This window comes from Eublepharis macularius, chromosome 11 (assembly GCF_028583425.1).
Source record: "Eublepharis macularius isolate TG4126 chromosome 11, MPM_Emac_v1.0, whole genome shotgun sequence".
NCBI lineage: Eukaryota > Metazoa > Chordata > Lepidosauria > Squamata > Eublepharidae > Eublepharis > Eublepharis macularius.
In genome coordinates, this window is record NC_072800.1 from 84,551,596 (window position 1) to 84,566,743 (window position 15,148).

The 15,148-nt window shown below is 47.1% G+C and overlaps 1 protein-coding gene across 1 annotated transcript in view; it reads left to right on the plus strand.

Moving 5' to 3' along the window:
- The first annotated feature begins 953 nt into the window (after positions 1–953).
- PRKAG2 (protein kinase AMP-activated non-catalytic subunit gamma 2) overlaps positions 954–15,148 on the plus strand; it is a 305,929-nt gene continuing 291,734 nt past the window's right edge. Inside the window, exon 1 of the mRNA XM_054991356.1 lies at positions 954–1,620. Coding sequence (XP_054847331.1) covers positions 1,519–1,620 — 102 coding nt within the window. The 5' untranslated portion in view covers positions 954–1,518. The remainder of the gene's footprint in view (positions 1,621–15,148) is intronic.

Here is a 15,148-nt window from a genome sequence, read left to right on the forward strand (position 1 = left end):
AATAACCATTTATCTTCTAGTTTGCTTAACAAGTTTTTGCTATAACAAAATAAAACACCAGATTTCCTTGAGCGAGTGTATGTCAGGTGTTCCCCCCTTTTAAGGGAAGAAAACTTCGTTTGCTTTCCAACAACCTCCCTTTCGCTTTCGCTGCCACCGAGTCTCTTCGGACCGCGCCAGCTGCAGACAGCGACACCTACCGGCATCCGGCGTTTTTTGCAGAGGAAAGGTTTGTTGTTAAAAACGAGAATTTCGCAACTGTGTCTGCGCGGGGAAGGGAGGGGAAAAAAGAGCGGCTCTGACGGTGCAATCCTAGGGAGAGTTACTCCGATCTAAGACTCAAGCCTAAACACACAGCAGCCTGGAATAACTCTCCCGGGATTGCAAGATTGGGGCCAGTAGCGCCTTTCGAAACCAACTGGATTTCCAGGGTATGAGCTCATACCCTGGAAATCCAGTTGGTCTCGAAGGCGCTACTGGCCGCGAATCTTGCTCTTTTACCGCAGACCACCTGAAACCACCTGCCCAGGATTGCAAGCAATGGTCACGCCAAGCCCTCCACGCTGCGGGAAAGGAAAGTCTGTGCAGGATACGTTGCAGTCCCCCCCTCCCTGGTCCTCACTCAGCCCGGGAAATCCCACCCAGCCCGATCACTCCCTGCTAAGCCCTCCCCTCCTTCCTTCTCGGAGGGCGCAATGCGCTGCCCCGCTGGGGCTGACTCAGGCCGGGGCTGCCCTTGCGGCGGGGCTGAGCCTCCTGCGCCCGACCTTGGCTGGGAGGAGAGCGGCGTGCACGCGCGCCCGCCCGGGCCCGGGCCGAGAAAGTTGCCTGGCGCGCTCGTGCACTTCCTGCCCGGCCTCCTCCTCCTCCTCCTCCTCCGCCCCAGCTCGCCAGGCATGCACGCCCGCGGTGCGCCGCGCCTCCTCCGCCCCTGCTAGGGCTGGGCTCGCCTGCCTCCGCCCGCGGCTGTCAGTGTCGCCTGGAAAGGGAAGCGCGGCGCGGGCCAGTCGCTGCCCGGCCACCCTCGAGCTTGCCCGCCGCAGCGGCCGGAGCGTTTGCTTTGCAGCGCCAGAGGCGACCGGATCGCGGCCCGCCTGGCATCGCCCCCTCCGGACTGAGCCAGGGCGCCGGATCCGGGCTGGCACCGCTTCGCGGAGTCGCTCCTGCGCCTTGCAAGGAGGCGCCTCGCTGCTCCCTTCTCCCGGTGCAAAGAGGCAGGAAACTTTGCCCCCCTCCGGAGAGCGGGGCGGTGGAGGCAGCTGGCTGCAAGGGGGCGTCTGCAGAGGGCAGCCAGCGAGCGAGCATGCTTCGCGCGAGGGAAGAGGGGGCGCCTTGAGTCTCCTTGACGACCTCTTCGCTCTCCTTGGGCGATTCGAGCAGCCGCCGGGGGGACCACATCTCCTGCCCACCTCGTCGCCGCCGGACCCCCCATTTGCCGTCTAAACAGCCCAAAGCGCAAAGGCTCGTCTGGAGGAAAAGTTGGCAGAGGAGCGGCTTGTTGGCTGAGCTGGTCGAGCAATGGGCAGCACGGCCATGGACACCAAGAAGAAAGATGCTGCGGCTTCCAGCGGCAAGAAGAACTCGGGCCAGAAGAGACGCGTGCTGCGCGTGCACATCCCGGTGAGTGCACCTCCCTGCGCACCCCTGCCTAGCCCTCGTGCCCCACCCGGGCAAGGGGATTCTCTAGTCTGACGTAGGAGGGTCTTTGGGAGCCTTCCCTAGTGCCCCATTGGCCATGTGAACTCTTTTGTAGCAACAGGTGGAGGGTGGGGCAGGGCAGGGCAGGAATGCCCCCCCCATTCCTGGACAGCTGTAGGTGACATTTTGGAGAGGGCGTGTCCTTCGGGCTTGGAAAGGTGCTGCAGAATCCTGTGCACCTTGCGTTGCCCCACTGAGCTCAGTGGGGTTTGTTTTCCAGTGGATGCACCAAAGACTGGTGCCTTAACTCCCTTCTCAGCCCGACTCCCTGGAGCTGGGCTCCCTCTATGTGCCAGGCAGGGTTTGAGTCCAGCGGCACCTTAGAGAGCAACAAGATTTTCAGGGTACAACTTTTCGAGAGTCAGAGTTCCCTTCTTCAGATACGAGCAGATATGTTGCACCTACAGACTTCTCATATCTGAAGAAGGGAGCTCTGACTCCAAAACCCATAGCCTGAAACTCTTGTTGGTCTCTAAGGTGCTGCTGGACTCCAATCTTTACTGAAAACCAACACAGCTAATAAACCTGAAACTATTTGTGTGCCATGCCACACATAAAAGATTTTGAGGTGGAGGTTTTCCTTGTCGTTCAACTCTGTTTTGAATCTCCCAATTTAAAAATGTGCTTCTCTTCTGCTCTCACAAACTCACATTCACAGAAGTGGCCCGCAAGAGGCTCCAAATTGTGTGAGCTCTCTGGCTTGGTCCCAATTAGGGAAGGACAGAATCGGCAAAGCCGCTCCTGCTGGGATCTAGCAACACTTCCCTTTGGAGCGTGAGCTGTAGAAGGCTTCTGCTGTGCAGAGAATATTAAGAAGGAAACCCTCAGAATATTTCCTGGAGAGTAAATGTTTTTAAATGTTTTTAAATGTATTATTTAATGTTTTTAAATGTTTTTAAACATGTTTGTATTTGTTATCCGCCCTGAGCCTGCGAAAGCGGGGAGGGCGGAATATAAATATAATAAATTAAATTAAAATTAAATTAAATTAAATCCCGTTGAACTCAATGGGACTTACCTCTGAGACATCATGCTTATAGTCTTGAAAAGTCTGAACAAAGCTTGACCTCTTGGGGAGTAGTATGAGAAAGAAAGCTTTGCTCTACTAAGCAGGAAGCGTCCCTTTCTAAGTTGTGGACCAGGATGCTGTATTCAGACTTTCTTGTGCAGCATGTGTGGGATCGCACCCACATTAACCCTAGACAATAGACTAGAATGGATTGTGGTTCATCCCCATAAACATGTACTGGGAGATTGGAATACGCCTGTCCATGGCGAGCCAGTGAAAAGGTGTGTAAAGTAACTGGGTTGCATGAAATGATCTTGAGTATGTGACCATAGGCAGCCTGAGCTCCTAGGCCAAAGGAGTAAAGCTTCCAGTAGCACCTTTAAGACGAACCAACTTTATTGTAGCATAAGCTTTCGAGAAACACAGCTCTCTTCGTCAGGTGCATCTGCGGTTCTCAAAAGCTTATGCTACAATAAAGTTGCATCTGACAAAGAGAGCTGAGGTTCTCAAAAGCTTATGCTACAATAAAGTTGCATCTGACAAAGAGAGCTGTGGTTCTCAAAAGCTTATGCTACTATAATGTTGGTTAGTCTTAAAGGTGCTACTGGACTCTTACTGTTTTGCAACTACAGACTAACACTGCTAACTCCTCTGGATCTGGGCCAAAGGAGAACCTTTCAGGGCACGCCAAGAGCGAGGATGCGACAGACGATAACACAACTCTCTTGCTTTTTTCGTTCTTTCTTTAAAACATTTCTCTGCTGCTTCTTCACCCAAGGCCCCGGAGACAGCAAACTTAAAACTTTTCAATGTTAAAACATCAAGACTTTAAAACAGCATTTCAAGGGTATATAAGACATTTAAACAATTTAATAAAATGTATAAATACCCATAACTCACAGGGAGGAGGACCAATAACAATGAGTGCTGGAATGCCAAAAAAACCCAAAAAATCTTGCCCCCCTGGTGGAAGACAACAATAGAGGGAGGCAGACAAATCCCCTTGGGGAGGGAGTTCCAAAGTTTTGATGCCCCAGAAGGCCCTTTCTTGGGTTACTATCCGTCTGATGTCAGGTGGCAGGGGCGCCCGAAGCAGGCCTTGAAAGATGACTGGTACCCCCTACCTGGTTTAAAAATGGCAGAATGGGAATGGCAAGAATTCTGGGGCCGCTCTGGAACTGGATTTCTGAAGTGGAGCTCGTTCAAACAAACAACCTGTAATTTGGGAGCATTGGGGAATATTCATTGAGCAAGCTTTGATTCCTCACACGCCCACCTGCAGATCCGATATTGCATGCTAATATATGCGAGTGAGTGCCGGAGGTGTCGTGAGCAGAAAAGCCTGCCTGCTTATCTCCAGACCTCATATTTTGTCTGGCAAAAGAACCAGAAGAGAACGGCCATGAACGACCCACGCTGGTGATTTTGGATAGATTTGTCAACCTTTGCTTCTTTCCAGTTACTGTGTGTAGTCACTCTGGGCAGCCTGCTACAATAACATACTTGTTCATTATTCCATTCCAGATGATTTGTTGGGAGTCTTAAATAATGGCTCCAACTTACGAAATTGGGTCTACAGATGTGATGCTCTTTTGGACAGTCTTACAATTTCCCCATCCAGATCTTCCTCCTGGTTTAAACTGATCAAGAGATCATGTTAGATCTCCTTATTTGGTGAATATCACATCCCAAAATCTCAGAAAACCATTTACCTCCCTGTGCTTTCAAACAATGCCGACAGCTTTACTTACAGGAAGATATCACCAAACCCCAATGGCTCTCCGTCTCTGTATATGCGGTGCCTCAGTTCCTGAGGATCTTCTACATTACACTTTATTTTGTCCCATGTATGCAGAGGTTAGAGCTAAATTTCTTGCTAACTTATTAGTGGGGCGTAACTTTACCTCTGATATTGACAAGTTAGTTTTCTCGTTATCTGATACTGATTCATTTGTCACTAGCAGAGTATCCCTGTTTGCCTTAGCTGCAAAAAAGATTAGGGCCAAGATTGTTTCCTCAGAAACCTTTTTTCATAACTATCTGGTATTTATTAAGGTCTCATTTTAATTGTATTTTTTAAAATTATTTTAATAACTGTATTTTATGCTTGTAAGATAGATTTCTATTTTTACTGTTCTTAACTTTGTATTGTGACGGCCTTTGGCCATATACAATTAAACCTACTACTACTACAGTTACCATGTGAACGCTGAGAACTGACCGCCGTTCCATGGGCTTGTGGGGTAACAATCCGTGTGCCGTAACCTGACGCCTTATAAACAAGATCACAGAGTCTGACTCTGTATCAGTTACTGGCTATCACTCTGTGGATTTCAGGGCTCAGTCGTCAGCACAGATTGGGATTTCCGCTTGACACAAACATGCACTGGAGGGTCGATGTAAGGAGAGGAGAAACCTGCTTTTTTCTCTTTCCATTGCCCTGAATTTGAGGGAATGTCTAGAGAAGGGGTGAAAGGATAACTAATTGATGATTTTTTTTTTGGTTTTAAGGTCCTTGTGAGTAAACAGGGCCGCTTGTGAGTCTCACGTAAACCTAAGCACCCTCGCTAAGAAATCGTGTCAATTCTTGCCTTCCGGGTCAGCCGTGATCATGTTGGAGAAGAGCCCTCTCTTGGCTGTGTGCAGTGAGAGGTGTTGGAAAGGATGTGGGTGCCTTTGTGAGGCGGACTGCTGGCAGGTTGGAGCTGCGGTTATGGTGGGGTTAGAGTGATGAGTAAGCATTGCACCGTCCACGTGCTTCCGGTCGCTGAACAACAACAAATGGTTTTGTGGAAGTTCCTTCTGTGCGCTGCATGCGTCTCGGGTGTGGGGATTCTCTCGCTGTGGGCAGGGCAGTTTTTGCAAAAGCAGATATCCCCCCCCACCCTTTCCCTCAAGAGCAGAATCCAGTGGTGCAAGAAGGAAGGAGGATAGAGGTCACTAAGGGTATTAGGGTTGCCAGCTCCAAGTTGGGAAATTCCTGGAGATCTGGGGGGTAAAACCTGGATAAAGTGGGGTTTGGGGAGGGAAAAGACCTTGGCATGGCATAATTCCGTAGACTCCACCCCCCAAAGTAGCCATTTTCTCCAGGTGAACTGATCTCTGTGGCCTGGAGACCAGTTGAAATTCCAGGGGATCTCCAGCCACTACCTGGAGGCTGGCAACCCTAAAGGGTATACAAGCTGAAAGCTGGTTTTCCTAATATAAGTGGTGTAGTGATTAGAATGATCTGGGAGAACCAGGTTCAAATCCCCACTCTGCTCTGGAAGCTTACTGGGTGACCTTGGGCCAGTCACTCTCAGTCTAACCTACCTTACAGGGTTGTTGTGAGGATAAACGGAGGAGGGGAGAACAATGTTGTACACTTTGGGTTCCTATGGGCGGGGGGAAGTGGAGTATAAATATCTAAACAGATAAATAAGAATGTATGAAACCTGATCCTATATCATTAACAACAGCTGAATGCTCAAAATAAAACAGCATTTATTGTCTGAGCTCCCTTCATCAGATGCATTGAGGTACACATCCTTTATGGCAAATATAACATCGAGTGCAAAAGAAGCATATTCCATAGGAAACGAAGGTTTCAGAAGGCCTCTTGCCACCCACCACTGGTTTTACCCTCTACGCTTTGTGTCAGGCTACCGTTGAAGACATTTGCAGGGAAAGAAAGGGAGGTATCTCTTGGCAACGCCCCAGGGGAGAGGGTGCGGGATGTGCGCGAGGACGTTTAGTTTAGGTAGAGCTGAACTTGCCTTCCAGTATTCTGTTTGGATTGCAGACATGGCACACTTTATTCAGTGCTACGCCTTGACAAAAGTAAAGGGACTTCAAGTGAAGGACCCCTGGTCCAAATGCCGAATGGAAAGGATGCTTCATTGGCTATAGGGAGGGGGCACAGCAGTGGTTCTTTGGTGGCTGCAGGAGTTAGCAAGTGGATGCTGCTGAAAGGTGGCCGCTCCGGAGGAGGATTGAAGGGGTAGTGTTGATGGTGCCCCTTGGGCAGCTGCGCACACAGTGGGCCATCTGTTCTGCAGAACAGAGGGCATGTTGTGCGTGCTCTTGCTGCCAGGCCTCCTTGCATTCGGAAGTGTCAGAAACATCTGAAGGCCAAAGCACCTGCCTGCTATTTCCTTTGTAGGAGACAAAGAGGTAGATGCTTTTATGCTAGTTTTCTAATTGAATGGAGTTCCTAGTCCCCAAATCCACCACCCGCAGTCGAAAGGGGGGGCCTTCTGCTGTGGTATTCTAGAGCAAGATCCGAGTCCAGCTGCATCTTAGAGACCAACTAGATTTCCAAGGTATTTGCTTTCGAGAGTGCAGCTGGACTCGAACCTAGGCCAACGCGGCTACGCCCCTGAAACTTTCAGCATTCTATCTCATTCTTTGACATGTGTGAACCAGACCTAATCTTGCCCTCTTGAACAGCCTCTTGTACAGCATCAGTCTCCCCCCCCCCCAATGGGCATACAGAGAGACGTTCTAGTGGCTGCTCTCCAATTTTAGGAATTTACTTCCCATGGAAACTTGGCAAAGCTGAGGCTTATCTAGCACATTTTCCAGAGTGGGTTGTTAGACCTTTGTGTTTGGAAGGGTTTTCAGAAGCCGTGATTAAGCTTGTTCTGGAAAGGTTTAATTGGGATTTTAATTTAATCAGTATTTAGTTTTTAGGTGCTGTTGATGGGGTTGGCAAAATGCCTGCCATATTTGGTGGATGGAGGGATGAAGAGTTCCAGTCCCCCCACCCTTCTCTGGCTCTTACCATCGGCCTCCCTCTGACCGCCGTTCGCCAATCACAAAAACGGCCAAACTGGATCACCCATAGACAAGTTAGTGGTCTTTATATACTCGAGGGATTCCCTAAAGATGTAGAGAAAAGCATTTTATTATTATTTATTATATTTATATCCCACCCTCCCCACAAGCGGGCTCAGGGCAGGTCACAACAAAAGATAAAATATACAAGATAAAAATCACAATTAATTAACACAGCTTTCTAATAAAACACCTGCTCACTGTATAAAAAACATATAGCATCTGATGAACGTGGAGGTGTGGCTTAACCATGTGTGGTTGCTCATATATGGGGAGTAGATGGTCAAATTCCCCCCCTACAGACATAGAGGAGACCAGGAGAGAGGCTCATTTGATGGAATCCTTGATGGCCTCAACCATACACCTGGAGGAACATCTCCGTCTTACAGGCCACCTGAAGGAGACAAGATCCTGACGGGCCCAGGTGTCCTCAGACAGAGAGTTCCACCAGGTCGGGGCCAGGACCGAAAAGTCCCTGGCCCTGGTTGAGGCCAATCAAGCCTCCCTGGGGCCAGGGACCACCAGTAGGTGCTTACCAGCTGATCTCAGCACCCTCCAGGGAGTATATGGGAAGAGACGGTCCCTCAGGTACGACTTTGTATATTAACCAAAAGAAAATGGAATACCCTGTCCTGTTGAGCATGTTCCACGAGGCACTGGATTTTTAAGAGCAATTAAGAATCAGTTAAAGGGGAAAGAGAAATACTAGATTCTGGAGGGGTTATTTTAGATTTCAATCTCAAATCCCTAAATAAATTGAGATAAATATTTTGAGGTTGAAATTCTCAGGCACTTTCCAGACATAGTGCTATTGCTCAATAAATGCAGTGGTTGCATTGATTCCATATTTCACAATAAGTGTAGTTGGTGCTTATTTGCTATCAAGCAATTTGTGTTCAATTGGTTTTCAAAATCGAAAAGAGTCCAGTAGCACCTTTAAGACTAACCAACTTTACTGTAGCATAAGCTTTTGAGAATCATAGTGCTCTTCGTCAGATGCATGGAGGGTATGAAGAAACTGGTCAGATATATAGGTGGAGAGGGGAGGGGGGAGTAGATGCAATCAGGAGCTTCTGATATGGAGATCAGTTACTTCTGATCACACACAGTCCCTTGGGTAGAATGTCCAGGTTTTTGCATTTAGAAAGGAAGATGATGTCTGTTTGTATTTGTGCCAGTTTCTTCATGAGGTTGATGGATTTCCTCTCCATTCGGCTGAATGCGGTGCTTTCCATGGTCAGAGATCCAGAGGAGTTAGCCGTGTTAGTCTGTAGTAGCAAAATCGAAAAGAGTCCAGTAGCACCTTTAAGCCTAACCAACTTTACTGTAGCATAAGCTTTCGAGAATCACAGTGCTCTTCGTCAGTTGCATGGAGGGTATGAAGAACGTGGTCAGATTTCCTTCGGTTAGCACTTCTTGGAAGAATGGGGCGAAGTTGCAGTTTCTTGGCAGGCAAACTGTAATAGTTTGTTTCTGGTAAAATTCCACTTCCTTCCCCCTACATTCAGCAAAAGTGTTGATTGTGATAGTGATATCTGTAAAACATGGGATCACCAGTTCTCAGAAGCACCTTCAGTGCAGTGATTTTCATTGTGTCAATATTACACAGTGAGGTGTTCTTATTAGCTGTCTCCTTGCGGTAAAATTGTGACTTATCGGATCTGGATGTACAGAGACGCTCAGGATTTGTAGCAGTGCAATTTTAAAAGAAACCTTACGTAACTGAAATGCCATGTGCCGATCTTATCAAAGTGGTTGTGAGAATTGCACATGCCATTGGGGAAAAAAAGATTTGACTATTAGGAGTCCATCGCACCAAACCACGGTTAAGGAAGCTTAACTATGTCTTGTACTCACCCTGACCTGACAGCATGATGGAACTGACAGCCCATCGTTTTATTTTTCTTTTTTATTTATCAAAATATTTCCATCCCACCTTTCCTCTTGGCTCAAGGTGGCTTACAAGTAGTAATTAAAACATTACAGATTAAAATGAAATGTAAAAACACGCCCCCCCCAATAACTTCCTCCTCAAAAATGAGGCCTACTGTTCATATCCATCAAAAATCCTTACAGACAAGCAAGGCATGTGGTCTTTCCAGGGGATGCTATGCTAAAGAGACAAGAACTTGTGAAATCAAAAGACGAACCGCGGTTTACCTACTGGATGTTCGGAAGCTCCCATGATTTGGGATTTCAGCTGTGGCTTAGGCAAATTACCCGATGTCTGAATTCACCAGCGTCTTCGCATCTGGTGCAGACTTTTTCCTAATGCTCAAAAGAAAGATAGCCCCAAAGTTTGGGGAAATCACTGCACAAACTTTGATGCTTGAATCTCAGCATCCGTTTGTCTAGAAATCAGGCGCTGATGAAGATAGAAGTACCAAATAAGATTCTGAACAATGGGGGTGAGGAGAAGCAGCTTGTTTGAACAGCTTGTCGTGCAAGACATTTTACTATTCTTAAATGCCACTAGATCATCCCTGCCGGTAATACGTCAGGTACTGTGCAATACTTTGAAGTGCAGCAAGCATCTGTCTAAAAGGTTTTTCTTTAATGCCCTGGATCGATCTATGGCGCAGCCTCGTTTGGAATACTGTGTGCCGTTCTGGTCACTGTATTGCAAAAATGGAATTGAAGAGATAGAAAAAGTACAGTATGGAGCAACAAAGATGCTTAAGGGATTGGAACACTTTCTTATGAGAAAAGGCTGAAGAGTCTGGGACTTTTCGGTTTAGAAAAGAGACAACAAGGGGAGACGTGAGAGAGGTTTATAAAATTATGCAAGGGTAGAGAGACTGGCCAGAGAGAACTTTTTCTTCCTCTTCCAAAAGACCAGAACTCAAGGGCATCCAGTGAAACTGATGGGCAGTAGATTCAGGATGGACTAAAGGAAATACACAATGGCTGCTTCCACACACGTTGGATAATCCACTTTCAATACGCTTTAGTGAACATTTATAACTGATTTTCCATGTGTGGAACAAAAAATCCACTTCTAAAGGATAACTAAAGTGCATTGAAAGTGCATTATTCAACGTGTGTGGAAACGGCCAATGAGTGATTAAAGTGTGGAATTCATTAGCAGAAGATGTATTGATGACCACAAGTATGTGTGTGTGTTATGTGCCATCAAGTCACCTTCGACCTATGATGACCCTATGAATGAAAGACCTCCAAAACGTCCTATCATTAAGAGACCTGCTCGGATCCTGCAAACTGGAGGACGTGGCTTCTTTTATTTATCCCTTTATCTCATTTTAAGTCTTCCTCTTTTCCTACTCCCTTCCACTTTTCCAAACATTATTGACTTTTCCAGAGAGTCTTGTCTTCTCATGATGTGTCCAAAGTACGATAGCTTCAGTCTTGTCATTTTAGTTTCTAGGGACAAGTCAACCTTGATTTGTACCCACTTATTTGTCTTTTTAGCTGTCCATGGTATCCACAAAACTCCTCCAGTGCCACGTTTCCAATGAATTGATTTTCTTCCTGTCAGCTATCTTCATTGTCCAACTTTCACATTCACAAGCATAGATAGATTCAGGGCTTTTTTTTCTGGGAAAAGAGGTGGTGGAACTCAGTGGGTTGCCCTTGGAGAAAATGGTCACATGGCTGGTGGCCCCGCCCCCTGATCTCCAGACAGAGGGGGGGGTTAGCTTGCCCTCCGCGCCGCCAAGCGGCACGGAGGGCAAGCTAAACCCCCCTCTGTCTGGAGATCAGGGGGCGGGGCCACCAGCCATGTGACCATTTTCAAGAGGTTCCGGAACGCCGTTCCACTGTGTTCCAGCTGAAAAAAAGCCCTTCGTCTAAGTGTAAGGTCAGTGTTTCAGATTCCCTCTGACCATGAAAACAATTTATTCATGGGAAAGGAGGTAGAAATTGAGTGCAGGGCAGCTTTATATCTTGCAGCGGTGGGGGAAGGAGAGAAAGAGAGAGAAGATCCAAATGGCTGCTCCTTATCCTGTGCTTTGATTCGTCTGCCTTTTGCTTTGCTTTTCTGTTTTCCTTAAAGGCATGCTGATGGGCAGTCTTTCCCCTTCTGAAGTAATTTGTGTTGCTTGACTTCAGTCGGAGTAATTTTACAGCAAATTGAGTGCTTCTCCAGTCTCCATTTGCAGCCTAAGTTATTCATATTATGGTATGCCTTTCGCAGGGATTTGCGTGTTTCTATGGGACACAAATGGTAGAGCGCATAGTTCCAGGATGGGCAGAGATCCTGAGGCACCTTTCCTGGGCGCAGAGAGGAAGTGGCAGTTGTGTAAGGAAGTGGCACTCTGGCACTCTCAGATCTCTACACTTTCAGCCCCGGAATAAATTGGTTGGTGCTCTAGTGAGGATGCCTGCGCACAAGCCAAGGTTAGAAAGCGGACCTCAGTCTCAAGAAGGCTAAGAATCATAAGTCTCTGTGGAAATAGGGCCCTGTTTAAAAAAGCGATCCTAATAATTGTAGAGGTTTGTCAACATGCAACACCCCAGTATATGTATACAAAGTGCATGTCATTGTCTGGAATCATCATGCATGACAGTCGTTTCATACTGATTTGTCTCAGGGGGCCTTTAAACCTTTGCCTCTTTAATGATAAAACTGTCAAAATTCAGAGAAATGGGTCAACAAAGAGGCAGTCTGCCTAACAGAAACTATACAATTTAACAGAGGAGTTAGCCGTGTTAGTCTGTAGTTGCAAAATAGTAATGAGTCCAGTGGCACCTTTAAGACTAACCAACTTGATTGTAGCATAAGCTTTCGAGAACCACAGCTCTCCTTGTTAGATGCATCTGACGGAGAGAGCTGTAGTTCTCGAAAGCTTATGCTACGATCAAGTTGGTTAGTCTTAAAGGTGCTACTGGACTCTTTACTATTATACAATTTAACATTCTTGATGATTGACATGTTGATTGGTAATCCACAAAGATTCTGCAGCCCAAACACTGGCTGTAACAAGTTCTTTATTAAGAAGTGGTGGGCATACCCTAAGTCTCACAATAAGCAATAATTATACACAAGAGCACCCTATATTCTTGTTTTAGTTCACCGGTCTACATCTGCTCGTATTTCTCTCTTAGATTACTATCAACTGTTCCTCTCTATCATTTCCCTTTTTGTAAAGCATCTCAAAGAAATCCTTTAGTCCCTTAAGAATCTTTGGCTGCCATTCATTTCACATACTGGTTATTCTAGCTCCCCACCTGCCCCTCCAAAATACCTTAACTTAGAGATTTGATTTCCTCTTGTAAAGGGTCGTATATGGGTCTGTGCTGAGCTACATTTGGCTCTTAAGCTATAGGCTGCAGACCCCTGATTTATCTAGCACATTCCTGTATGGAAGTGTTCCCATATCCCTTAAGGTAGATTTGGACAATGGTTTCTCTCTTGTTGCCTGTGTAGTTGCCAGATGTTGGGAGTCTGTTCAAACCGTGTTGTCTGAAAGGATGCAATGAGTAGTGAGTTTGGATTCGGGGTAGCTTTGGATTTCCCTTAGTCCTTCAGATGGGGGGGGGTCATATTTGTTGTCTAACTGTATGTACCCAGACAACTGGGAGGTGTGAGAAAAGAATGAGGCTGAATGGTGTTTATTGTCAGGCCTGTGACAGGTTGCTGGTGAGCCATCTGCCGCCTTGTGTGAGGCTACTAAAAATAGTCAGAAGCCAGTATTGGCAATTGGTTGCCGAAAAGCAGATCCTTTGGGAAGTTGAACGTGGCCAGTTCTAAGTGGCCTCGGACCCCACGCGTGCAGGCTTTCTTGCATCTCCACCCTCATGTGAAGAGGCTCCAAGTTTTGTTGTGATTGTGCAAGAAAACATTTTTCATGCACTCATTTGATATTCAGTCCTCACCGCCTGCTTAGATTGACTTTTCCCCTGATTCTCCTCCCCTTTCTTGGCTGTTTTAAGAGTATCACTCCTGTGATTTCTATGGAACCTGTCAGCTCTGAAGTAGTTGTCAAGGGAACTTTCATGGAAATCATTTCTCCCTCTGTTCATGCTTGTTTCCCTACTCTGAGATCATACTTTATTATGCAGATGTAGAATGCTTCCTGCATTCTTATACTGACAGGCAAAAGGTGTGATGGGGAAGGAATGGAGGAGGGAGCGTTTCAGAGGGTGGATCTGGAGGATGCCTCATTGCTGGAGGGCAGAATTCAGGAAAGTAGGCATGCTAGTTGCATGATCCAGAACCTCAGAAAGGGGGCATGCTAGTTGCACAGTCCAGAATCTCAGAAAGGGGGCATGCTAGTTGCACAGTCCAGAACCTCAGAAAGGGGGCATGCTAGTTGCACAGTCCAGAATCTCAGAAAGGGTGCATGCTAGTTGCACAGTCCAGAATCTCAGAAAGGGGGCATGCTAGTTGCACAGTCCAGAATCTCAGAAAGGGGGCATGCTAGTTGCACGGTCCCGAACCTCAGAAAGGGGGCATGCTAGTTGCACGGTCCCGAACCTCAGAAAGGGGGCATGCTAGTTGCACGGTCCCAAACCTCAGAAAGGGGGCATGCTAGTTGCACGGTCCCGAACCTCAGAAAGGGGGCATGCTAGTTGCACGGTCCCGAACCTCAGAAAGGGGGCATGCTAGTTGCACAGTCCAGAATCTCAGAAAGGGGGCATGCTAGTTGCACGGTCCCGAACCTCAGAAAGGGGGCATGCTAGTTGCACAGTCCAATGTGATGTTTTGTGGGGCACAAGGCTGACTATCTTGCTGCAGCGTCCAACAGTTATGTTGTTTTGGGATGGAATAAGGACGTTTCTGTTGTCTTTCCTTAACAAAACTTCAGCAACCTGTGCACATTGGCAATGTGGTTCTGTGAACAGTGGCACTGGCACATAAAATGTTTAGGGTGGGGCACGGCATCCTGATGGGGTGTGTGGCACCAGTTTTGCAAGGCCACAACTGGCCCCTCTCACTCTATACAGCACTGTAAATATTGCATGAAGCTGCAGGCTCCAATGTCTCTGGCGCAGTAGCGGGACAGTGGTGGGACAGGAGGGGGCAGAGAAGATGACTTGGACACACCCATGCAGGGATGACTTGCTGATGCTCTAAAGCATTCTGGTCTCTGCAGAAGGGAAGCCTTTGATGCTTGATATGTAGTACTGATATTCTTAGTGATTCACGCAGTTCTTTTGATGTGTCTCGCCCAGCCATTTGGAGCATGTCTCTCCAGAAGAGGGCTAGGTTGATTCTTCATCATGATCTCTCTTTCACATGACAATTCCTGTATTAAATGTGGGGAATGAAGACAGGGACAATAGGACCAGTGTCTCCGTGGCTGGAAAGATATTTTTTAAGCAGGTCTTCTTGGTCCAGAGCTGTGCCTTACGTCCCATGCTTGCCATCTCTGTCATAATGTTTTTTTTATTTCTAGAGGGCTCCAAATGCTTTACTCGCTCCATAATCCTTACGCCCTCCTTGAAAATTAGGCTGGTAAAATGATCTTTGTACGGCACATATGAATATGGTAGCGTATATGGCCTACTTTAGGTCGCCAACTGGATTTCATAGCACAGCTGAGAACTGAACGGAGGCTGTGTCTGCCTGGCTGCTCTCTCAGCTCCTTGGCAAGAATGGGAATTGCACCAAAATAAACTTATGCTGCTTTCTTTGACCCGGAGTATCTGTGTGTATCTTGAAGA